The 25,302-nt window shown below is 41.4% G+C and overlaps 1 protein-coding gene across 2 annotated transcripts in view; it reads left to right on the forward strand.

The window, feature by feature from the left end:
• SPPL3 (signal peptide peptidase like 3) overlaps window positions 1-25,302 on the forward strand; it is a 54,958-nt gene that overhangs the window by 20,468 nt on the left and 9,188 nt on the right. The window contains exons 2-6 of one of the 2 annotated variants that reach the window (XM_017814205.1): window positions 11,900-11,977; window positions 17,535-17,629; window positions 20,399-20,518; window positions 23,076-23,154; window positions 23,869-23,981. In XM_017814205.1, the coding sequence (XP_017669694.1) occupies window positions 11,900-11,977; window positions 17,535-17,629; window positions 20,399-20,518; window positions 23,076-23,154; window positions 23,869-23,981 (485 nt within the window). The remainder of the gene's footprint in view (window positions 1-11,899; window positions 11,978-17,534; window positions 17,630-20,398; window positions 20,519-23,075; window positions 23,155-23,868; window positions 23,982-25,302) is intronic. The other variant, XM_017814206.1, reaches the window with a different exon arrangement.

Below are 25,302 nucleotides of genomic sequence, written 5' to 3' on the forward strand. Positions count from 1 at the left end.
CACCGAGCCTTTGGCACAGGTACCCTGGGAACAGGCTGCATTGCTTGGCTCTGTTCGTGTGGAGTGTGTCATTTTGGTGCTTTCTGCTTTTATGCTCAGGACTTTTCCTCCTGTAATAAATACACCTCACTCTGTGATTTACTTGTTTGGGTTTGCTTTCTACACCGGGTAAAATAACCTTTCCTTCCCGTTGATTAAGAGACTTTGTGGAGTGTGTCCTGTGCTTGTGGGTGTGAGTTGCATCAGAACAGAAAGAAAATCCTGGTTTTAAACTTAATTTCCCCCCTCTACTGCCTGGGTTTTAACGGAGCTAATCATGGGAATCGTGGTGTGCTCAAATACAGCTTTGTGCCTTCTCTCTGGGTGGGATCCATTCAGGAGTGAAAAGCTGCTGTTTGACACACTGGTAATGTAGATCCTAGTGATGCTTGAATTTTTTTTGCCTGTTTAAAGGAGTTTATTCTTTGTAAAGAAGTTGCCTTGCATTTACTTTTCAAACAGCAAATTATGTTGCTGTTTGATTTTTTTTTAATTTTCGAATCGTATTTCTGGTTTAGTGAACAGCAGTGCATTATTCCTACAAATGAAGTGCTGGAACTATGGAATATTATCATTACAATATTACAGGTGTGAGATTTTACTTCAGGCTTTTCTTTTTAACTGCATGGAAGGTTTGTTTTTTTTGATTTTTGGAGGGTTTGTTTCTTTTTAAGCTCCTTGCTTTTCACTTACTTAGCTAAGTAGAAGGGGTGGCTTTTTCAGTCTTTGCTTCTGCTTCAATGAAGAAATTAAACACGCCTTACATTTTCTGGATTCAGTTCCTTCATTCACTTGAAGCTCATTTTTCCCCCAACCAGCACTTTTTTCTTGTATTATCAGGAATAATGATGGATAATTCTGCTTATACCAATATGCCTTTTGATCATATTTGTGTGTTTAGAGAATAGATTGGTTCAGTTTAGGTGTTTGACTTCGTGTGTGTGCCAAAGTAACCTAATACTATTGTATTAGATACTGTTGTAGAGCTTTTGGTCTACTATAGACCTGAGAAGCTTTTTGTAGCTCCTGAGGTGAACAAGTGTAGAGCTGAAGTCTTCCTATCCCCCACTTTCCTAGAAAAAGTTGAAGTCAGAGTGTCACAGTTTTAAAATACTCAAAAGTAAGGCTAGTCCAGTATGTCCAGTTTTATGAGCTTATTTTGGTGGTCTGGGAATATCTGGTAGAGAAGATTGGTTTTGAGTGTTCTGTTTGATTTCTTTTATTTGGAATTGTTTGATTTTTTTTCCTTTTAGTGAAAATATAATTTATAATTTAGTGTGTGTGTGTAAGAGAGTGTTCCAAAACACAGATTGTCCTCCTGTTTTACATGATTGTAGTCATGGTTAATGAGCTTTTCTGTGACCTATAAAAAGACTTACAGAGATGAAAACGTAGGTGGGAGCCGAAGGGGAAGATTTTGGGGAAGTTTTTATCTTCTTCCTGTAACTTCAAAAATGAAAAACCAGCACTGAGCAGCCTTGTGTCTAATGCAGAGCTGTACTGCCAGGGGATTGAAAACTCTGGCTTGCACAAATAACTGGGGTATAAATTGATACCTTAATAATCCAAAAGGGTCTTAGCCATCAAAATTGCAGAAAGCTTTCCTGCACCAGGGATAACCACTGGCATTTCCAAAGGGCCCTTCTGAGAGCACAGTGTTATTTGGATCATGATGAGGCTCTCGAGCATAGAACTGTAGGCAGTTTGCACAGTGGTACTTTGTAGACTTGAATTACAGTAACCACACCCTTGATTTGCCTTTTTTCTGATGTAAAAAGGGCTATTTTTTGAAAATCCATACAGTTGAAAGTGGTAATTTAGATAGAAGAGCTGTTTCAGCAAGTCTCTGGGGTAGGCTAAATATTGGCCTGACCTTTGCAGAGTTCACTGGCCTGTTGGAATCTGAGAATTTACCCAAAGAAATGTACTTGTGGCTCCGGGGAGAGAGGACTGTGCGTAACAGATCTTGATTTGACCTCCTTTCTTCTCCCTCCTTCCAGTTGTCCTTTTGATTGTCTCTGGAACGTGGAAACAGTTTTCTACACGAGGAAAGTCTTCCTGTGTGGTCAGTTCGTTCCTGTGGCCGAGCTGCAGCCTTGCTCAGTCAGATGGCTCATACGTATATTTATGTACATTTTCGTAATTAGATATTTACGTCTTGTTCTGACATTTGCTGATTTGAATTCTTCCACAAAAGCATTGTGTTCATATCTTGTTGGGCAGTTTTTGTGGTACTACAGCAGAACTTGAACGTGTCCCCTGCAGTACACTGAAGGCTTTGATAAACTAGGAAGGCAGTTACAGGCAATACAATTTCTTTAATTAGTTCAGCCATCGAGTTTTATGTCTTTTTCTCATTCCGAAGGAACAGTTTTTTTAATGGGTGGCCTGTGCCTCAAGATGTTGTTCTGTGGTGGGAGCAAAGGTGTTGCAGAACTTTGGGTTATAAAAGTACAAGTGCTCAAAGGGCTTGTGGGAACAGAGAACTTGATTAGTTTTCAGTGGATACTACTGCATGCTGCAGCTGTAGAATTTACTGTGAAAACTAATCTGAAAGGACTGAAACAGCACAAAATATTATAAAATGTTGTCATCTATTGCAGCAACTACAGTACCTGTGATCTGTTTTAAAAATTAGCTTCATTAAAGCAGCACTTCCTTCTGTGTGCAGGGTTAGTTACAGGAAAACACGAAGGTTAGTTTTGTTTAATCTCCATGAACTCCTGCAAAGCTTGGATTTCAGGTGTGTGCATTACAGTGTGCTTAACCAGATCCAAGTGTAAGCTGCTTCTGGGAGGGTTTTAGTCCCACCTTGTCCCTGGCCACGTGTTGACTCCCTCTGTCCATTTTGACACCTGCTGATGGTGCAGCTGCTGGCCGGGATGAAACCTCCCCGCACAAAAACGGGGCTGGGCGCATTTTTCCACTTCTTTCTTCTTTTCCTGCTCACGAATAAAATAAGTTTTACAAGCAAAACCCAAGCTAATTGTAGTGGCAAGTGTTTGGAAAAGAAGGTTTTATTGGCAGAGCTCTGTTAATGCTGCTGAAGTCAGAGGTGAGCTGACTGAGGGGGGATACAATTTACAGTGTTGGACTTTCTTGCCTCAAGCTTTCGATTTTCAAACCAACACAGGCAAATCCTGTCATAGGCTGGAGTCCTTCAGATTTAATTGTCAAGAAAGGATAAAAGTAATAATTGTTTTTAAAAAATAAAACCAGGGCTGTGCCTTGGCTCAGCAGTTTGCTGGGGCTGGTCTGTAGTAGGATGCCAGTATTCTGGAAGAAGTTGGCAAATCTGAAACAGCTCAGTTAGAATAAACATGACACAGTAAAATACAAAAATTGAGGAAATGTTCGCTTAGTCTGTGTTTTGATATCAAATGTGTTTTTCCACATATTCTTGTTGACTTAACTCATTGAAATGATACGTCTTCTTCCACAGGGATCCCCTATTGCAGACATCATTGCATGGATGTTTTGTTCACATTTTCAAAAAAAAAAATATTTGCAGTCACAAATACTTGTGATACAGTTTCAAAATCTGCTTCTGGAGAGGATTCTTGGCTGGTGGTGACATATATTTGGCAGTAAAAGCATGTCCTGCTTTTCGTGACATCTTGTTGTTTCTTTCTTTGAGAAAGAAAAAAAAGAAAGAAAGGGCAGTTCCCACGTCTTTTTTCATTTGTGTGGTTTAGAGCAAAACTCCCAACCCAAATCAACCAAAGAACCCTTCTCAACAGCTCAATAAACCTCAAAAGAGTAATTTCTTCTGTGTGTAGGTAAGAGATGAAAATTATGTATCCAGACTCCCACTGAGTACAAAATAATAAAGGCAGTATTTTCTGGGACAGCAATGCCAAAGATAATCAATAGGGTTTGGGATATTTATTTTGGTTCAGGCTACTTAATACTCAGATATGTGTGTCCAGTACAACTTATGTGAAGATGTAATTTTTCTCCATGAACCACTGATTGCAAATTTTGCTCCCAAATACCCTGTTTAGTGTGGTTCCACTGGAGCAGCGGGGAGGTGAGGAGCTGAAAATACCTTTGAGGTATATGGACACGATTTGGAATAATGGTTTGGAATAATGCTCCTTTGAGGAAGCAAAGTATTCTTATGCTTCCGTGCAGGGACTGGAAGTTGTGCCCCCATTCCTGTCAGGAAACGAGTGCTCCAAGCTGAGCATGAAGTCTGGAAATCTTCCAGTGGCTGTAATTCTGAAACACTGTGAAACATGTAATTCTTTGTTGTGCTGGCAAACAGTGGGGTAAACCAAGAGAGTAGCTCTGATAATGTTTTTAACAGAAAATACTTTTTTTTTTCAAGACTGTGTCTCCTGATGCCTCCCTGGACACACACTCCAATTTCATCACAAAGTGAGCTCAGAGGAGGGTTTGCTCTTAGCAGTTTCGTTGGGAGCTTTGGTTTTGCAGGGAGAATTTTAGGAAAGGAGCTTTCTGGAAAGGGTAGAAGAGGGAATTGGGGTTTAAGATTGTATATGTAAATATATATATATATATATATGGATATGGTATGGAATAGTGTGAAAATGTTGTTCTGAGTTCTCTGCCTGATAAACAGCAGACTTGTTCTCTGGTTACCAATTGAAATGCCTGCCTGAGCCCTAACAAAGTCTGTAGGAAAGTCTGTTTTTAGTGGAACATCTCAAATTACTCCTATTTCTCTCTTTTTGTTTTGTTTCACTTTAGACTTGTTTAAAGCTTTTTTTTCCTACCATGATATGTGTTTCCATAAGTTACTCAGACTTACCAGACCTTATCTTCACGTGACAATGAGATGAAATTGTAAACTTTCTTTAGAAAACAAGCTATTCCTGTAATGTAGGGGAAGCCATAGCAATTTGCTTGTTTTTCCTATGAATCACCCTAAAGAATGGAATAGTGTTGAGATATGTTTACAGCTGTGGGTACCATGACTTCACGCTTCAAATTATACCTTTAAATGTTCCACTCAGATTTAACTTTGGTTTGGCAGCAAGCCTAATGGAGGCTCTTAAATATGTGTATGTCGTGCACGCTCAGGGCATTGAAAGAGGCTTTTTAGTGATACCCTTGACCTGGAGTCCAGTAAAGGAAGAAAGGCATATTGGTTTCACCTATGGAGAGAGCCCACCCTCCAACCAAAATGAATATTTGTGCAATTAGCTGTGATTGATCTCCATGTCCATGGAGTGCTCTTCTTCCATGTGCCCCAGGGCCGTGCTCTGGAGTCCCTGGGTTTGATTTGTTCTTCTTCATAACTAATTCTGCAGTGGTGGCTCACAGACACTGTAGCAGAGACATGAACTGCTCTTAGCAGTACATTGGCCTGATCACTGAGTTACCTCACACTTCTCTGGAGGAATAAAATAGTTAGCAGAATGTTTTGAAAATGTACAAGACACACAGATTCAGGACAGTGTTTTCCTCCTGAGCAGCACACTCTTGTGAGGGAAAGAAAACACCTGCCTGGGGTCACTGCAGCTGTGTGAAGGTGAATGTTGTTTTCTACGCAGAGTTGATCGCTCAAAAACCTGGGGTGGAACAGGGGAAGTGCAAAATACTCTTCAACTTGCCTTGAATTTACCAACTGGTATTTCTTGACTTTGTTTTTTCTATTGCTATAGCAATCACTGATGTAATAAACACACAACAAAGCTTTTGAAATACATAAAACGCTTGGAGGAGGGTTATAAAATACCTAAAACACTTGCAGGAGGGGGAAGTGTCCATCCTTGAGTTTGACATTTAACACCAGATTTCCAGCAGAAGTTGATTGTTTGGTTTCGTTGGTGTTTGTTTTGTTTTGTTGTTTTTTTCTTTGTTTTCCCTCTGTAAGAACTGACTGTCTGCTGAGAGGGGACCCTCACACTGAAGGTGTGCATTCAGAGAGTTCTGAAAGTCAGTGGTGAGTAACAGGGCAGGGAGAAGCTCCATCATCACCCTTCCAATGCTGCTACTGCCTATGAGTTTTCTTTCAAGGAGAATTGGGATGCATGTTTTGATGGGCATGGATTATATTCACCTTGGGAGGAGACAGTGGACATTTAAAAATGAGTGATATTTGAAGTGCAGGTGAAGAGCACCAGACTGGGTGAGTAAATAGCCCTGGCTTTTAATGTGGGCTGGAGAGTGTTTGAAGTTTTGTGTGGTCACTTCTCAAGCAGCCACATCTTTTAGAAACTGAAGTATGCAAGTGAATTCATGTATGGATCCATTTTACCCCACATGAGGCTGGTTATGACAGGCTCCCCATGAGTTCTGAAGGACTTTTTGTATGGGAGAAACATTGTGGACTAAAATTGTAGTCACAAAGACTTACATTATATGTCAAGAAAGTCTTCTAATTTCACCAGTGAGTGTTTTAAAACAACAGATGAGATAAACACCTGTCATGACTGATTGATTGTTGCTCCCCAGAGTAAGATCAGTGAGTTAAATGATCTCCTTATGTTCCCATCAGGGTGAATTTCTGTGATTCTCTGATAGATGTTGGGAAGTTGTAGATTTGGTCCCGTTAAACAAAACAAAAGCTCTTCTATTTTAATCCATCGTTATTCCAGCCTATCTGGTATGCTCACCTTCCTTTTATGGTCTTATTTTCCTTAATCTTGTAAACTCTTGGATATTATGATCACTGATAAAGGAAAATACGTGATGAAATGCAATCTTCTCTCTTCATGTGAACTTTAGTGAACGTAGTTCATCTGCTGCACTTTTAAAGTTGATGTGATTTATTTGTTGCTCCATTGTTTGCATTCTTATATATGTACAGTAAAGGCAGGGAAAGTTTGTCTTGTTGCTGTTACAGCAGCTTTTGTATGACCATGATCCATGTCCAAGGCCTTTAGCTTGCATTGCTATGGAAACTTCAGGGCACAGGCTTCCCATTCCCCCTCGGCAGAATTCCTCACAATCATCCCTCTTGTACCTGGAAGTCAGGGAGTGATATTTGCTCCTGAAACATCGAGGGGCTGAATTTCTTTGATCATACATTTAGTAGATGTCTTGTGCAAACAGAAAGAGGTTTTCATTCTAATTACATAAAACTTCCCTGATGTCTTGGGCAATAATTTGGGGGTGCTTAAGCCAATGCTGTCACCAAACAGTCTTTCCTCTTTGATTTTATGTTCAGAAACGGGCCATATCAGGAATCTAAATCTCTTGAGAAAGTTTCCCATTCACTCTTCATCACTATTCAGGCAGACAGGTTCCCCAGTCTGGTTTTGTGTGTGGTTTTGCAGATGGTTATGCAGGCACGGTATGAAGAAGAACAGGTGTCTGGAAAAGATGAGAAGTTGCTTTTGTAATGGCAATGTTTTGGCTTGTGGTCAGTTCAGCCTGGCCGGTGACAAGTGGGTTGTGTTGAGGGTAATGCTCTGCACTGTCAGCTAGAGACGCCTTTGTTTCCCAGTTCTGCCTTTCTCTGGGTCTTCACTGAACAAAGCAAGTTGCAGATATTTATTGCTCGACAGGGAGGGCAAAAAGAAGTACCAGGCTTTGCCTGAGGGTGGTTCTGCTGGTTTGGAAGGACTGTTACCCAGAAACTGCTCATCTGAAACGTGGAAACCGGTGCTTGCATTGACTGAGTGATTTTCTTGAGTGGGAAGTGCAAAACTAAAAACAAAGCCAGAGAAATTAAAAAGTGATTACAGACTAGAAGAACAGTGGGCAGACCTTGTGGGGTGAATGTTCCCAAAGACAGGTGAGCTTGGACCTGGGGGGGACAGGGGAAAAGAGCTGGACCTGCAGAGAAAAGAGCTTGCAAGTGTCTCTCATGTGGCACTATTACTGTTGTTGTGGCAACTTCCATTAGCTGGTTCCCATCTTCTCTAGCTGGGAATGAAGTGGGTCTCTGTTCCCTTGGGAATACAGAAGTTATTCATGTTTTCCCAGAAGAGGGGAGAGTCCTGCTTGGAACGCCAGCTGTAACTGGCGTGGTGTGTTTTGCGTGGCTGCTGTTTGGAAGTGGTGGTGTGTCCCAACGGCCGGGCATCCCTGGAATTGTTCTGTAGGTAAAGGTCTATGGAGCAGTCTGTGCCAGGCTGGAGAGCTCGCTGCTTGGATTGTTGTCCAGACAATACTTGCACTGTATGGCTGTAGGGCAGACTCACAGAATATGTTATGGAACAGTGCTCGCTGTGTCTCTGCCCTGGCATGCCTGCCCTTCGCAGGCGCTGTGCTCGGAGCACTTGCCCCTGGAGCTGCCAGAAATAGATGCCTCATGGCAGAGAAGTTGTGAAAATTGATCTCTGCCTCGTAAAGATGCAGGTTCAGAGTGAGATCTTAACTAGAAGAAGTGTTTGGGAAGTCACCTCTCAGTGGCTGGCTGAGAAAAGGGACTTAAGGCAGCAGAGTGCTTGGTTTTATAAAATACTTGGGTGTAGTAATTAGTTATTTGTTACTTGACTGAGCAAGAATCTGATAGCCTGATTAAATAACTTCTCAACCAACTGCCTTACATGGATGTTGAATTTCAGTGTAAGAATCCTAAAAAATGTGCTTCCTTGGGAAAACCAATGTTGACTTTGCATTTTGAGCAGTGCTCTGGGTATGTACTGGAGTGCAGAACCAGGCTGGTAGTTGTTCTTGTAGCATGGCACACACCTGAACTGACTGAAGTCAGTCTTCAAAGGAACCTTTAGCATGGCCTTACCCAGTATTAATTTTCAGATTGAGAATGAAGAATAATGATCTTTTCTTTGTCATGTAACAAGTACTAAGAATTGCATTTAAAATCAGTATTTAAGTCAAAGGACAACTATGCACAGGCTTGCTACGGGCGTTTTATGTGCACAAGTTTCCATGACTTGTTCCAAGATTAAACAGTTTTACAAAAATACCTTGTTAGAAGGAAGCTGATTTTGTTTCTATATGTGCAGTGGAAGGCTGGTTAAATGTGGCTGCACAAAGTCTGCTGCAACTTCTGAAAAAACATCAGTAGTGTGGGGGTTTGTTTTGGTTTTGGCCGATCCCACTTGAGAAGAGCGTGGCCCTGATGCCGTGTTTGTCTGTGAGAGTATATGAACTTGAATATTTGAAATATGCCTATAGGAGAATCCAGTTATATGCATATGGAATCTGGTGGACTTGCAGAAGGTCATTTAAATTTCAGTAAAAATTACAGATGGGTTTACAGATCACTGTCATTTTTAATGGAAGTAATCTTACTTTTTGATTCTTTCATGTGATAGTCATTTGCTCATTACCTCTGGCCTAGATTAATGTGTTAGGAAGTGTTTATTTGGGATCCAGGATTTTTAGTCCCTTAACGAACTGTCTATCCAGTCAGTGGTTAGGATTTTAGGAAGCAGTTCTGGTTTCAGGTTTTGTGCAATACCTTATATAATGTAGGGAAAGTAGATGTTAAAAACTTGCAGGGTTTTATTACAATGAGCTTCACTTCCGCACTGTAAAATTATTCCTGGAGTTTGTTTGTGGGTTACTTGTGTTGGAAACTTTGGCTGGAATCTGGATGTGCCCGAGCTGCTCCCTTGGCTCAGCCTGTCATCCACTGTGTGTGTTTTGCCTTGTTCTTTTTCCAACTGCCTCAGGAAGAAGGAAAGTGTGACTGTACCTCCCTGGCCCTGTTTGCTGGAATATCAGCGAGGATGAATTTTCCCAGCCCATAGGAGTGGTAGCAACCCCGAGTTTTTAGGATGTCCTGCTGTAGAGATCTCTGCGGGGAGAAGGCAGGAGATGGCACTGGGCTGGGATGAGTTTTTAATTGCACCATTGCACTTCTCCTGTGCAGGATGGATGGGCTGTCATTCCCATTTCCCCCTTGCACAGAATCCTGCTCCCCACTGCAGCCTGTCAGCAGATTGGGCTATGTTGGATCCGTGCTCGGGATGGGGTTGCATTTATTCAACTTGTTTCATTGTGCCAAAGGGCCCTCAGTCTCTGGTACAAAACTTAATGGATTATGCACAGGCCTGATCTGGGTATCATCCGTATTTCATCTGTTTTATGAATCTTTTTAACATTTACAGCCTTGTTTTGACTCATGTTTAGTAATTATGATGAAATGGCATATTAATTATCCTAGCCTCCAAAATTGTCACTCAATGATGAATTACATGGAAAACGCTGTTCATCTCAAAAGTATTTGCCAATTTGTGAAGATGCAATTTTATGAACATCAGTTAATGAAGTTCAGTGCACAACCCTGGACATGTTTGATACCAGTTGAAATTCCTCTCAATCATTTTGTTTTTCTCATAAATGTGGATTTTCTGAATGTTCTTTCAATAGTGGAATTCCGCTATTTATTCTCAAATCCAAAGAGAATACAAAGCTTCACTTTCCCTTTGCACAGGGTTTGGTGAGGGACATAAAACTAGTGTAATTATCCTTAAGCTGTTCCTTTTTGGTGTGAGTTTAGCTGTAACCACTGGATAAAAATGATATGCTGTGAACTATATTGTGCAGAACCTGAACTTTTATATGTACACTGGTTGTAAGTGCTGAATTCCATGTTGCATGTATTTGCAATTCAGTGTCTTGATCTTCATGGATCCTTTTAAGACCTCTGTTCCACAGCCTGGGAACTAAGGGTCAAACATGACCAAAAAAATTAAATATATAAAGCTCAAGATTGTTTTTATGTGTTGGCCAACATTATGAGCAAATAAGATCTCTGTTTTTCACTTATAGTGTGGGGTTATGTTGAAGTTATTTATGGTAATTAGCCAAAGTAGTTTCTAATTTCTTAAAAGCTTAATTCACAAGTATATAATTTCATCTAAAAGAGGCTGTTTGTCAGCGATGTTTAATATTGAATTTCTGCAGTAGAAGATTCGCATTTGTGTTTATGTATTAAAAGAAAGTATTTTAAACTGTGTGTCTGGTGGTTTGGAAATTTTCTCTAAATTGCTTTTAAATTGGGGATGGGATGAGTGATTCTGTAACTGTCTGGTATCTTCAGTTTTTATTTGCTCAGTGATACTTAATTTGGAACAATCATGTAATTCAATTATCTTTGTTCCATATCCATAGTCTTGTTGAAATTAGGCCTTTTGGTTGGTTTTCAGAAATGTTTAGTTATCCTTTTTGTAGGATATAATGCACATACCATTGGGGATTGTTCTTGCTCTTTTCCATTACTTCAGCACAAGTTGTGGATAACCTGTGGAGTGGCTCCAGAGCCTCTCCCTGCCCGCTGTGCCCTCCCAGCACAGTGACCCTCTGCTTTATTAATATTCCTGTTTCCATGCTTTACCCACAGTGTGTTAGAGCAGGAAATCAACCCAGATAAAGCTGCTTTTTAAGCCTCCTGCCGAGATGTCCCTCAGTAATCCTGTATCAAGTGGTCTGCAAGATGCAATAGGGAAGGAATTGTCTGTGGTTTAATAAAGGAATGTTGCAGCTTGTTGTGACATTTGGGCTTTGCTTTTGGGGGGCTCCTTTTTTTTGTTTGTTTTTTTCTCCCTGCCTAAATGAGCCTCAACTGCTGTATTGTCACTTAACCATTGTCAGCTGAGATGTAAGAAGTCTTGTGGAAAACAGGTTACTGTCACCGATGTGCAGGGCTGCAGTAGTTGTAATTGAAGCAATTTTAATGAGTTTCAGGGAAAAAAATCTGAATCTGGTGGGTTCAGAATAAATTACCACAAGGCTTTTGAGCTGCCCTTTGGTGGTTGTACAGGGTTTGCATGCTGCAGTCTGGAATATAAAAATTAATTTACAAGGTACAGGTTTTATGTTCCTAGATAAAATGAGAACTTCAGAGAGAGCTGCCATAAAGATTTGTCATCCAGTTCTCTATTTGTAGTATGATTAGAAAAAGAATTAGCAAATGGCACTGGAGAAATGGACACTCATGATGACACACCTGCCTTCTTTTTCCTGATTCCAGGGCGTATTCCCTTGTGGATTCCAGTCAAGTGTCTACCTTCCTGATTTCTATTCTCCTCATAGTCTATGGCAGTTTCAGGTAAGATTTTTCTTTAAGGTTCTGTAAAATTTTTATTTTTCAAATAGAAATATTGCAAGTGACTGAATACAGTTTATGCCTTTTAGTTCCTAGTACTTTTGTCACACTGATGGCTGTGATGTAAATGAAATGGTTTTGCTTCTGGAAAGGAAATGGAAAAGGAAGAAACAGTAGCGAGCTGGGGCTTCTGAAAGATGTGACTGCATGTCAGAGTACAAACACGTATGAGATAACTGAAAAGTCAGTCTCTGAAGACAGCTCTGTAAAATTGTATTCTAGAGGGTATTAAAGGATTGTTGAGAGAGATAGAAGGGAATGGTATGGATAGCAGAATTTTATCTGTGGTTCGGTGTTGGTTGATGGAGCGTGTCCACATGGGATGGCAAACAAGGCCTGTCACACAGGTCCCACTGCTGTTTGCTCCAGCCTGGGGAACAGCTTAATACAGCAGTGGGGAAACTGCAGTGCTGAATTCCAGCAGAGCATCTGAGAGCTGCTGCAGGATGAGTTTGAATCTTCAAAAATCAAATTTGCCTCATTTTAGGAGACTTGAGTATAGTTTAGAGAAAACACAGTTGTCCCTTTAGACTTGCACGTGGTATTATCCAGCTTGTTGCACTGTAGTGGCACCTGAGGAATGAGGCTCATCCTGACATATTAAAAAAAAAAATCACAACATGAAAGTATTATTTTTTTAAAACTTAGATACAGCATGTTTTTCTTTCTGCTCCTTGAAGAGCAGTGCTTCATTTCACAAGTCTGTGATAAAAGGCCATGCAGTCAATGCAGAGTCTCTGAACTGCTGTGAGTGCTCCTGAAGTCGATGATAGCTGTGGTCATACACATGATGAGAGTTGCAGCTGTCAGGATAAGAGGTTTTATATCACCATCATAAGTTAATAAAGTCATATAATGAAAGAGCCAATTTTTTGCCAGAGCTGTGTGTTGATGATAGCAAGCATTAGGTAACAGCACTGCTGCTGGAATTAAAATAGAAGGCCTTAGGAAAACAAAATCTAGAGGTGATTAGAACAAAAAAGTAGTAAAAGGTTGTATTTGTTTAGTTTTTTCTTCACATTTTGAGTTAGATTAGCATTTAGTTGTGGGACTAATTAAATTATTAACTATTGGAATTTATGCAGTTGTGTGAAAAGGAACTGTGCATCTGGCTGCAAGAAGCTGTAGCATTTATTAAAATTCAATTATGAGGACATAATGCAATATAAAACAGCAGGAGTGCTTGAACTTCAATTGCTTGTCCTTCCTGGAGCTCCTTGCTCTTAAAAATTTTCCCCTGCTGTTTGCCATCTTATTTGTATCTGCACATGCTCTTTTACCACCTTGTCCTATGCTTTACATTTAAAACTACTCACATAGCAAGGACTGTGAACTTCAGAGCAGTCCAACTTACCCGATGAAGTGGTGCAACGGTGATGGATACAAATCCCTCAAGGAAATGTCCTGTTCTAGGCCACTTGTTTCCATGTATCCTGAAAACCCCAAGATGCAACCTGTTGTAGATCAAGATGGGGTCCCAGATGTTTAAAATTACTTTCCTAATTAATTTCCTGTATCAGTTTCTTTAGCAGTTGTCTGAGCTAAACCCCAGAGTTCTGATGGAGACTTGGACAAGCTCCAATTCTGCTCAGTCAGGGATGAGGTCAAAAGCAGTTTTATAGAGAAAATTTTACAGTGGTGCTGACAAAGATACAACTAAGTTATTTAAGAAATTAAAGAGTGGTAGTAAGTTACAAAATTATATTCAATTGGAAATTCCTAAAGAAGTAAAACAAAAATTTCTGTCGAAGGGGGTGAATTTTCTTAGGAAAGCGTCTTGCTGGAAAGATGAAAGTTACAGCTTAGGGTGCTTGTTCTCATATGACAGCAGTGATGTCACCTAGACTTGAGTGCTTTGTCTTTAAAGGAGCTGTCACGAGACAAAAAGAAAATAGCATTCCTTCGTTAACCTCTGTGTGGCAGAAAGTGGGTTTGGTTTCTGATTTTCAGTTGGAAAGAAGCAGGTAGAGTTATTGTGGTGTTGCTGGCAAGTGACTGAAACAGAAGTGCAGTAATAGGATCAGAAAGAATTGGGTGGGTGAGTCATTAGGATAAAATCCACGTGCCTGGTGGATCTAATCTAATGCAGGAAGTTTCGGGGGAATGAAGGAAAGCTTTGGTCCAGTGTCCTAGTTCACACAGACAGCATTTGTCCAAAACCAAAACAAACCAAAGTATCCCAAACCCTCAGTATAGCCAGAAGAGTGTCTAATAAATCCTGGGTAAAGCCCACATCTAGAATGAAGTGCAGCTGGTAGAGTTGAGTTCCCCTTCTCTGACTGTGGATGAACGAGCATTGCCTTCCAACGTTTGTTCCGGGTCAGGAGTTTTAGCTTCCAGCCCTTTGGAACGTCTCTGCCGTGTACACTCTGACTGTCTCTCGGTCCTTGAACTTGACACACTTTCATTCCTGACTGCCAAAGGGGCAGGGCTAATCCTTTAAACCCTCGCAAGCTGTAAACGGGAGCGTGCAAGTATCTGTGTTAGTTATGGATTTTTAAAGAGGTGAGCTCAGCTTGAAACAGGTTGTTTCCTAGGGCAGGGCAGACACCTATTCTTGTCCAAATGCTTCTCTGGGACTTAAATGTTGGGGTTACTTTGCAGGCAGGTAACAGCTAAATCTTTTTCTATCCTATCACTTCCCCAGACTTGGTGTCTCAGCTTATGTAAAGCCAGATTAAACCCGGAATGTACCCGTCCCAGTACCTGCTTTTAAACCAAAGCAAAGCATGGGATGAACTGGAGTTTTCCATCTCCAGGCTTTGGGTATCCAAAGCATTTGTAAATAGAAAGTAGCTCACGTGGTGAACTTAGAGTTCATGTGAACATGGAGTGCTTCTGGTTGGATTTACAGCTTGGCATTCCCACAGTCCCAGTGCTGTCAGATGGTGACTGTCCTCACGAGCAGAGCAAGAAGGAATTTCTTCATGTGTTGTGTCTGCAGGCGCCTCTGTAGATACATCCTTGCTTTCCTGTTCCCTCCATTTTTCCATACAAACATGTCCTGCGGGGTTCCCTGAGGCATCTCTGCAGTGGAAGTGATCCACAGCTGAATCTGAGCTTCCATGATAGTGACGTGCCAGCAGCTTACTCATCCCTGTGGCCTCGGCGTGACCCTCCGGAGCGGTTCCCTGCGGGAGGGACTCCTGCCTGCTTTGAAACACTGCGCTGGAAATCCTCCCAGATGGAGCCGTGGGGACCCACAGGAGGAACAACAGAGCAGTTCAGTGCCCCATGGGAGGTGCTGGCCCAACATTCCCTTTGGAAGCTCAGGAGAAACTTGAACAAAACAGCAAATGTTTCCCAACTTGCCATTTCTCTTCAGTCGAGTAGTTTGGAGAATCTTTTTTTACAGTATAGTTTTTAGCTTTCTTGGAGGGTGTTTTGGTGATCACTTCTCAATTTTTTTTATTATATTAGTGATAATGTGTAGCAGAGGGAAGAGCCAAATCATAAAATAGTTGGGGAGTTGGCTTGGATCAGTAGCTGTGTTGCTAAGTGAAAGTAATTTCCTAATTTATGCTTACTTTTGAGGCAGGGATGTTTTAGGTAATAATAATTGCTGACACCATTGCAGTGAAAGAAGAGGGGCTGAGGTTGTTTATGAGCAGTAGATCTAATAGTTTTTATTTCCAGTTTTCTCTGCTGATAGCAATCCCTTAAATTATGAGTTGCCTGATGCCACTGGGAGAATGATGGTGTGAAGTTCTTGCTAAACTGCACTAATTCAGAGGGGAACAGAACGCTGCACTGAGAAAAGAATGATGTTGTTTGCCTGAATCTTGGAGCAAGGCCTGGAGGGCTGTCAGCCTCCTCCCAGATTTTTATAGCTTGAGAGGAAAATTATGAAGCTACAATGGATAATGGGGGAAAAGGGAGCGTGGATGAGGGATGGAGGCACTCCAAACAAGAGGCAGAGCAGAGAGATCTTTAGAAGAACAAGCTCAGAACAACAGATTAATAGGTTAGAATTTTAGTGTTCTCCATTGCCTCTTTGTATGTTTGATAACTCTTTGGGTGATGATCCATCATCTGTGTACAAGTACTGTATGTCTGAAGTGGAAGCTTCCTCATATTCAGCCTGAGCCCAAAAGCTGCTTAAATCTCATATCACTGTTGGGGAGCATTTGCTTAATAGAAGCAAAGGAAACAAACCAGTTCTATACTGGAAGAGCCTTTTCCTTGGTTTTGTGTTGTGCAGTGAAGCTGCTCAACCCCTCTGTCCTTAATACACCCCACCTGTCTTGGTCCTGCAGACCTGGATGTGCTTGATTTTGGCTCTGGGACTGCAGCACAGACTCACTCACCTGTGCATTGCAGTGGGTGATCAATGCACTGAAAGGAAATAACTCTGATGCCCCTGGAATTGTTTAGAAGATCGTGGTGCATTTATTACTTGTCTGATAAATTAATCGAATTTGTTTACTTAGCATAGCACGGTTACAGCTAAACTTGAAAAGGAATTAATGCCTGTTGACCTGGAAGTTTTATTGAAATACTTGGATGCTGCTGCAGACTTAAGACAAGACCAGTGCTTCTGGTGCTTCTCTGTAGCTTATTTGAATAAATAAATATGCAGCTAAATCATGGATAACATACGTGCATCTGAATGAGAAATTCTCATGGTAAACTTGATTGCTGGTATTTTTATTAAAAAGTGTGTAGAATTTAGTGGTAGAAAGTATTGCTGGTCAAAAGAGACCTTAAGTGAAATTCCCCTGTTTCAGAAAGTCATGCCAAATCTGTTAGAATATAATTTACAAGTTATATCAAAGTGAAGGACTGTGGCAAAAGGAGTAGAGTACTGTGTCATTTTGGAACTTTTTAGAAGTGTGTATATCAAAATGAAAAGATGACTCAATAACAGCTGAGCTGGCTACACAGGGGAGTGTTGTCAGCTCCTGTGGATTAATTAAATTATGTCAATTTGTGCTGTTTATTCAAAGCTTCCTCTAGGTATCTGCTCTGTGTGTATGTAAAAATCTAGGCTTTGCTGAAGTTTTTTCAATGAAGTAAGGCCTTACATTCAGCAGACAATTTACTTGTAAGCCAGTTTGGGTCATCATTCATGGCAACATTTAGAGGGAGGCAATAATATTGTCTTAAAAATGAAACCAATAGTTAAATTTGAATGAAAAGGAACCAAACGAGAACTTGGAAAGAATTCAAATTCACCAGAGAATTGAAATGTTTACTGTGCTTCCATCATGTTTTACACTTCCCAGAAATGCAGCTAACAACAAAGCACAGCAAAGATATTTAACACTCCCCAGTGCAGGCACTGGTGAAAGGTCTCACTGTCAGAACCTGTGATTTGGTGCCTTATCTGTAACTAAGCATTTCATTTATCCTAATTTGCCGGAGTGTTTGGTGTAGTTTCTAATAACCAGCATTGCAGGGCTTTTTCAGGGAGAGAGTGGCAGAATGGGAATGAGACCAATGGGAATGAGCCTAAACAGGAGTTTAAATCTTCTCTGTTCCGTTTGCTTTACTCCTGCAGGTCTCTGAACATGGACTTTGAGAATCAAGACAAAGAGAAAGACAACAGCAGCGCCGCTGGGTCCTTCAATGGCAACAGCACCAATAACAGTAAGGGTCAGCTTTACTCTTGTCTTCCTTCCCCACTTGTGTCCTGCACCTTCTGCTTCCCCTGGGTGCGTGTTCCAGCTGCTGCATTGCAGATTCCCCTGATCCAAGGGATCCCTGGGCACTTCCCACCTCGCTGTGCCCTCTCACTGCTCTCTGTGTCTGATCCGTGCCCGTGGAAGCCTCTTTTTAAACATCAGCATTTCCGTAATCCATAAAAATTGCATGTGCACAATTCGTCGTGTTCTGCTGGAAATGGAAACAGCTTTGCTTTGAGAAAGCCACCCCAGGGTGAGAAGGGAATGTAATTCCTTTCTGTCTGGCTGTGATGTGTTGGCCAGTCCGGGGGCAGGGAGAGGCCGTGGGGTGCTCTGACAGCCCCCCGAGGATGATTCAGCCTTGTCAGTGGAGAAACTGAAGAAGAGAGTTCACAGGGCTTTGGGCAACTCATTTATAATGGACAAAAAATACGTGTCTGCACTGTCTATTCAGAGTGGGATTAACATGTCAGCTCCTGTGGGGTGACTGTCCCCTCTGTGGGCTATAAATAGGTTCCAGGCAGCTTGACCACTGGAGATGCACTGTTTTGCAGGTAAAAATATGGAAGTGAACAGTTAGAGTGGAACACACTGTGCACAATGTGCTATAAATTCACACCTGATTTTACCTTATAACAATTTATGTGGCCATCTTCTGAGAATGGGCTCTAGAATGAAATATTTTCCTCAAATATAGAAGGCAGGAGTGAGATATGTGAGAAGCCCTGTGCATGAAACCCTGAATGCCAAGCTTGTTTTGTTTAAAGTAAGAAATATAGCTTTAAAATTATAAATTAAATAACATATGTTGTATGTGTCTCTTGCTTTTTTTGCCTTTTTTAAAATAGACTCTTGGAATTTACATAGTTGTCAGACACTGCTTCTGTTGGCAGCACAGAGCAAAGAGGTTGCTGTGCTTGGTGATTCAGCAATGAACAGTTGAGGCTTTTGGCATCTGGGCAGTGAGGGAAGACAGTCTGGGGCTGGGAAATAAGCACATTAAGGGGATTAGCTGTCAGAATGATCAGAAATGAAACGAAGAGCCCTGACATTTAGTGCTGCAGGCACTAATTCCCAGATGCCAAGGTGGTGTGTAGTGTGTCATTTCTGGGGTTTTGTTGTGTTCAGTTTTTCCCTTGAGAAGTTGAAGGGCATGTGAATAAATGTGCTTTCTCAGAGCAGAACCAGATCTAAGTCACAGATTAGGATTTCTGTGTCCTCACACTGTCATCACTGCACTGTCTGTATTGCACTGTACCTTTTTGTACCAGACCTCAGCAATGCAGAAATCCCAAGAGACTGAGTTCCTCTGCTTTTTATTTTTAAAATTTACTGTGCTGCTTATGTTAAAGAATAATAGATTGCGACATGAACTAATAAATGGGTGTGCAGTGCAGGTGTCACGACTTCCCTGCCCGTTGTTTAGCTTCTCTTTTATGGAAATGGTTGGATATTTATGACAGAGAGGTTGTTGTGAGTGTGTTTCATGGGAGTGTGAGGTTTTTCAACATAATCAGATACATCAGTGACTGAGTTGTGCAGGTAACCTGTTATTTAAAGACACATTCTTACACAGAAACACACACACATAAGCAATATGTGTGTATATTTTCCTGTGTGGTTATATCGCTATATTCTGCTTGACAATCTAAAAGCTTATCCTTAAGATCCTTAAAACCCCCTTCATACAGCCATGTCTAATTATTTTGGGATAACACAGTGATATTCAGCTGGTTTTATATCTCTTCTAGGTCTGAGTATTGTATTATTTTTCACCGGTCACTTATCAAGTGACTACTTCAGATGTTACCTGATTTTAGTGTTTTACAAGAATAACTGTGTCTTATATTTTTAATTGGGTTATTGCTTACAGCTTCTGTCCCCTCCAGGGATCAAATATAAATACAGCTACAGAGACTGGTTAATTGTTGGACTGTGTGGAAATAGATGGGCTTCTCAATTTTGTTAGTAATTCTAAAAACTCATGGTAAAATGCAGTAGAAAATGTCCTGTCCCATTATTAACATCCTCAGTGGTTACACTGCAGAATTGAGGTGGGGGAAATAATAAAATACTTCAGTATCTGTGCACTGTTTAAAATTGCTGCCAGCTATAAAATGTGAGCCTGAGTTCATGGTGGTTTTTAGCAGAAAGGGACCGTAGAGCTCTGCTCTGAGCTGGGGGTTTCACAAACAGGTAAATGTGATTTTTGGAAACTACCTGTTATTGTGAGGCTTGATGTTATCTGGTGACTGCAGCCTGTGATGCAGTTTAAGTGCCTGGTGGCCTTCACCCAGGTGGAATTTGAAGCTGTGGCACCCTTTGCATGAGCTGGGTCAGCCTGACACTGGTCAGGCTCTTCCCCTCTTGCTGAGGGGTTCAATAAACCTTTCCTGTGCTCTGCCCTACACATTTCTGTGTCTCAGTGTAAAGTGAAGCAAACATATAACTGCTATGTCCTAATCCCTAAGTAATGTTAATTTTCATAACTTGTTATTCCTTCTCTCTGTGGCACAAGTGAAAATTCCTACATTTTCTCTCAGTCCTTGGGTTCTGCAGAGCAGGGCTGTTGCTGTGCTCGCCCCGCCGGGGTGTGTCTGCACAGACACCTGGGCCTGGCTGTGACAGAGCTCCAGGATCTCGGGGTGCAATGGAACGTGCTGTCAGAGCCCTCCCTCGTGCTGCTGAGGGACAGCTGGGAGTGTGTGTGAGAGTTAAGTGTCCCTTCTCTCTCCTGCAGGTATTCAAACCATCGATTCCACCCAGGCGCTGTTCCTGCCCATCGGAGCGTCCGTGTCTCTCCTAGTTATGTTCTTCTTCTTTGACTCAGTTCAAGTTGTCTTTACAATATGCACAGCAGGTGACTAAGGTTTTTTTTTCTCTCTAAGAGTTGGAATAGAACAGAAAGTACTGATGTCATTACATTTTTTTGATAAGAATTGTAATACTTGCCACAGTACATTAAAAAAAGAATCATCAGATTTCACAGTTGTATTTCCATGTCTCTGTAGCTATAAATAAAGTGATGAGTATTATTTGAGAAGTATTTTCCACTTAGAGATTTGCTAAACCTTCTGAACTATAAATTGCCAGAGCTTTAAAGATGCCAGATGTATTATTTTGCATGAAGTTCGCTTGTTTATAAATTGGTGCTCAGAACTGTATGTGGTATTTCATAATTCAGATACTTTATGGGAAATAACTCAGGGGATCCTACCCAGAGACTTCTTTTCCTAGTTTAATTTTGCTTTCGTGCAGTTTTTCTGTTTCAAGAGTACTTGTGGTCTCATGAGCATTTGTGTTAGTCTTTTGCACTGCTTGAATTTAGAACAAAATTGAAACTGTTATCTGCGAAAAAATTGCAAATCCTCCACTCGTGTTTACTGGTTACATTTTGTCATTTAAATAAATACCAGGGCTTCCCTTTCTGGAAAATTTTGGCCTTTTGATCTTTTTGCAATTTTTCAAGAGACCAGCTACTGTTGATAGTAGCAAGATTCTTCCTACTGCCCCAGAGATGCAGCAGCTTCTAAAAATTGTACTCAGTCCACATACTGAGCCCATGAAGCTTTTTAAACCCCCAAATACCTTTCATCCTCTCCCACTTCACATATTTTCATTGCAGGCTTTTCCCTCATGATTGAACTCCTGAGCTGTGCATCCTCTCCAGCCTCCTAAGCAGGGCTGATGTTAATGGGTGAAATCTGAATCTCTAGTCTTGAGACTAATTGTACCCCCTGTAGAGGCCTGTTGAATTCTGCTTTTATAACTTTGACCTGTGACACACATCTTCTTTCCTATTAAAAAAAATACTTCAGATTAATTCTACTACATGCTAGATATTAGGGGAATTTACACACAAGTATACAAGATATTATAAGGGAAGATCTATGTCAAAAGATAAATTTGGTCAGGGTTCTTGGTCCATTTATTTCCCGAATGACCTTGACCTTTGTAACATTTGTGTGTGTAACTGCAGGATCAGTTGGGGCTTGTTGCAGGTTCAGAGGATTGGGGATCAGTGCTCCTGGGTAACTTTGTTCTTGAACCTGCTTTTATGGTACTTTTGTGCTTTTCCCTGGGCTTGCATCAGAGAGTGTTGTTAAGCCCAGAACCTCTGAAATGCAAAGTGTCCTTAGAGGCTGTTCAGCAGGATGGGGACCCTGCTGGAGTTGGGAACCTGGGACTGGTCTTGGACTTGGTCCCTCTGTGCCCTGAAGCTGAGGTTGTGCTGTGTCAGCGTGTGCAGCATTGCCACACTCTTCATTCTTGCCCATTCTGCTTTTTGTCCCCCTCTTGGAAATACTGACAGAACTCTTGAGTTTTCCTGGTGCTGTTTGCATGCAGACACTTCTTAAATTTTCTTTTTAGATTATTTGATCTCTCCTTTTTTTTTGTTTTGTTTTGTTTTTAACCATCCTCCCACCCAAAAGGAAAGATGTGGTTTGACCAAACCAATTCCTTTTTCCAGTTGGCTGAAACTGTGTTCTAAAGAGAGTGTTTGACTCCTCATCTTCACTGAGAAGAGAAAAAAAATCCCCTTTAAAAACCAGCAGCAGCCATCCCAAATTTTTAAAGGAATAAGTAGAGGACAGCACAAAGATCTGATCTGAAGGATGCAGAAGGTTTCAAGTGCCTTCCATTTTCATGTCAGTGTGTTCTTGCTGCAGCAGTTTGGGATGTGCTGCTGACATGTCTGTGTCTCCACGCCCTCGAGCTCCAGCCTTTTAAACAACCCTTTAAAAATAAAATGGAAGGAAAAATGATTATAAATACCAGCAGTTCCTAAACGCTTTTACAAATGTGTGGGTGGGATAAGTATGCTGCCTGAAAAAGAAAATGTTTATGGAAATAGTCTGTTTGGATATTTATGTCTTTTTATCGTCCTGGTTTCAAAACCTTAAAGCACTTTGTGTTTTAAAAAAGTGAAGTTGCCAGCTACTGGCTATAACTTATTTGAAGTTGTACTGTGTTTCAGTAATGAATAAAAAGGTTTGAGTGAGATGGGGGAAAAAATTACTATCTGAGTTAAAAAGTGGGAAAAAATCCTTTATTATGCTCTTAGTCTGTGTTGGATGTTGAAGAATTTTCAAAGAGTCTCACAACCAGATTTTTTCCGACTCCCAGAATATGTGAAAACTGTTTTTCTTGCTGACACGATCATGAATAGATTCAAGACTTTTTTTAAGGTTTGGGGATGGGGCATTGAATTCCTTTGAGAGCTTTCATTTCATTGAAGTCTGAAAGCCACTGTTCTGCAGAAAACCTCAGAGCCTTGAGCTGCTCTTGCTGTAATAACACTGAGCATATGATAATAGGACATTGTTGCAAGAGCTTTTTCCACTTGGAGAAGCCTGTTTGTGTACTGTGGAAATCAGATCTGAATGTCCTAACATTACCTCTTCTTCTTTTTGTAGTCCTTGCAACAATAGCTTTTGCTTTCCTTCTGCTCCCGATGTGCCAGTACCTAACACGGCCTTGCTCACCTCAGAACAAGTAAGGACCTGAGCAATCCTTTGCTCCTCTTCTTGTGTGTTGTATTTCTTTCTTTTAAAGAGAATTCTCTAATGAGCATTAACTTCAGGGCTGTTGGTTGTGCCTGGTTCTTGTGCCAACACCGTGCTTCCACTTTGAAAGTAGGAAGCACAATTTCTGCAAGTCACTGGCCCTTGCCAGCCTGGGAAATGTGATACCATTGCAGGGGACTCGATTTCCCAACAGTGGTTTTTAGTAAGTTTGGCTTATTTTGGCTGAGATTTCAGAGTTTGGGATTTGGGTATTGGATTTTAATGTTCGTTAACACCGGGCTCTGGATTTTAATGCTGCCTCTTCTGGGGACTGTAGTTACATCAGTGAAAATTACAGTTCTTTTGAAACTAATTTTATTTTTTAACCTTGTGACTGGAGTTCATGTTGCTAAAAGCACTATCTTAGGTGGTGCTAGGAAAATAGCATGGTTACAATTTCAAGAGAGGTGCCAAGATTTACAGGGCTTTTTCCATCTCTGCAGTTCATGCTTTATACACACTGTTTGAATGTGAGGAAAGCTTTTATTTTGTTGCTGTTTTGGTACCTACTTGTGGCAAAGGAACTTCCCTTCAGTTGTTCTTGGCATCTTTCATCAGCAGTTGAGCCTTGTTCCAAGTGTCCATTTTCTGCTCTTTAAATGGAAACACAAAGCCCTCTGGCTGATGTTTGTGTTGTTCCCAGGATTTCCTTTGGCTGCTGTGGGCGTTTCACTGCTGCTGAGTTGCTCTCGTTTTCTCTGTCTGTGATGCTTGTCCTTATCTGGGTCCTGACTGGCCACTGGCTCCTTATGGATGGTGAGTATGGGAATTAAGGGGCTTTACTGCTGGTTTGTGCCTGTTCTGACACATCAGTCACTGGTGATGATGGGTGAAATTTGCTGATATTAATGGCTTGCTGAGTTGTGGAGCAGAGTCCCTGAAAACAGCCAGGAACATGCCAGGGGAGTGCTTGGGACACCTGTTTTTCTGGTTTGTAAAAGCTTCCAAGGAAGTGCCAGAACACTCATGAAACATATTCCACCCCTGTGTGGTGTGGGGTGAATTGCCAGATTGAGTTAAAGAAGTGTGGAGACAGTGGTTGTTTGTGGTTCATGGCTTAATCTTAGCAATCTGGTTCATTTTTGCTGTGCATCTTGTTGTTTATTGGTTCAGATGATCAAATAATTTGTTGTGAGGCAGCTCACAGGAGCTGCTTGTCTTTGATCTTTGTGCTGCTTGCCATGGGTGGTGAGATGGTGCAGGTGGCAGGCAGCCAGTTGGCTTGGAGGTGTGAGTTATTGGGGTTTTTTCATGCTGGTTCAACTGAATTCCCAGTTTACTGTTCTGAAAAGGAGCTTTCCTCCTTCCCTCCTGCCTTCCAAATCTCTTGTGCTGGCTCTGGCACTCACTCAATCACATGGTGAGCCGATTGAGCTCACTACAATGGCAGCGTGCTCAGGTTTTGCCAGGCTGTTTTTCTGCTGCTGAGTGAGATGAATTGGATTATTGTGCAGTCAGGTATGTGCTAAATTTGGCAAAAGGTATGTGGCAGCATGATGGGATCTGAGGGGATGGTGTGGATATGATGGCAAAGGCAGGAAGGGGTCGGCAGGAGCAGCACCTCTGCTGCTCAGCAGTGTCGGCGAAACTGGCTTAGGACATCCTGTAATGGCACCCCGAGGTTGTGATTGCTTGAAGAAAAATTGCTGGAACAACATCACCTGCCCTTGAAATTGTTCATCACAATAGAAAACATTCATCCCATCAGCTTCCAGCTCCTCCTAAATGAGGCAGCAGCAGAGGCGAGTCCTTAGCACGGAAGCCTCTCCTTGTACCTTCATTCTTTCTTTCGTACAAAGGCACTGTGCTTCATTCATGCTTTTTGCTGCTTTAAAAGTCCCACCTGTTGTATGGAAGGGAAATACCTTTTAAAGTACCAGATTACTAAATGAGAAAAATGCAGACCAAGTTTGTTTTGTGATAAGCAGAGTGGGCCACCATGAAATCAAGGGTGACTTTTGATCTGCAGTAGCTGCAAAGCCAAATGGAATGTCAAGTGTGGATTTTGGCAGAGTCTGAAGAGTTGTCTACACTGAGATATCACCAGAAGCATTTAGTTAAAAATAGTTATTTTTGT

The sequence above is a fragment of the Lepidothrix coronata genome, unplaced genomic scaffold (assembly GCF_001604755.1).
Source record: "Lepidothrix coronata isolate B3197 unplaced genomic scaffold, Lepidothrix_coronata-1.0 Scaffold44, whole genome shotgun sequence".
Taxonomy (NCBI): Eukaryota; Metazoa; Chordata; class Aves; order Passeriformes; family Pipridae; genus Lepidothrix; species Lepidothrix coronata.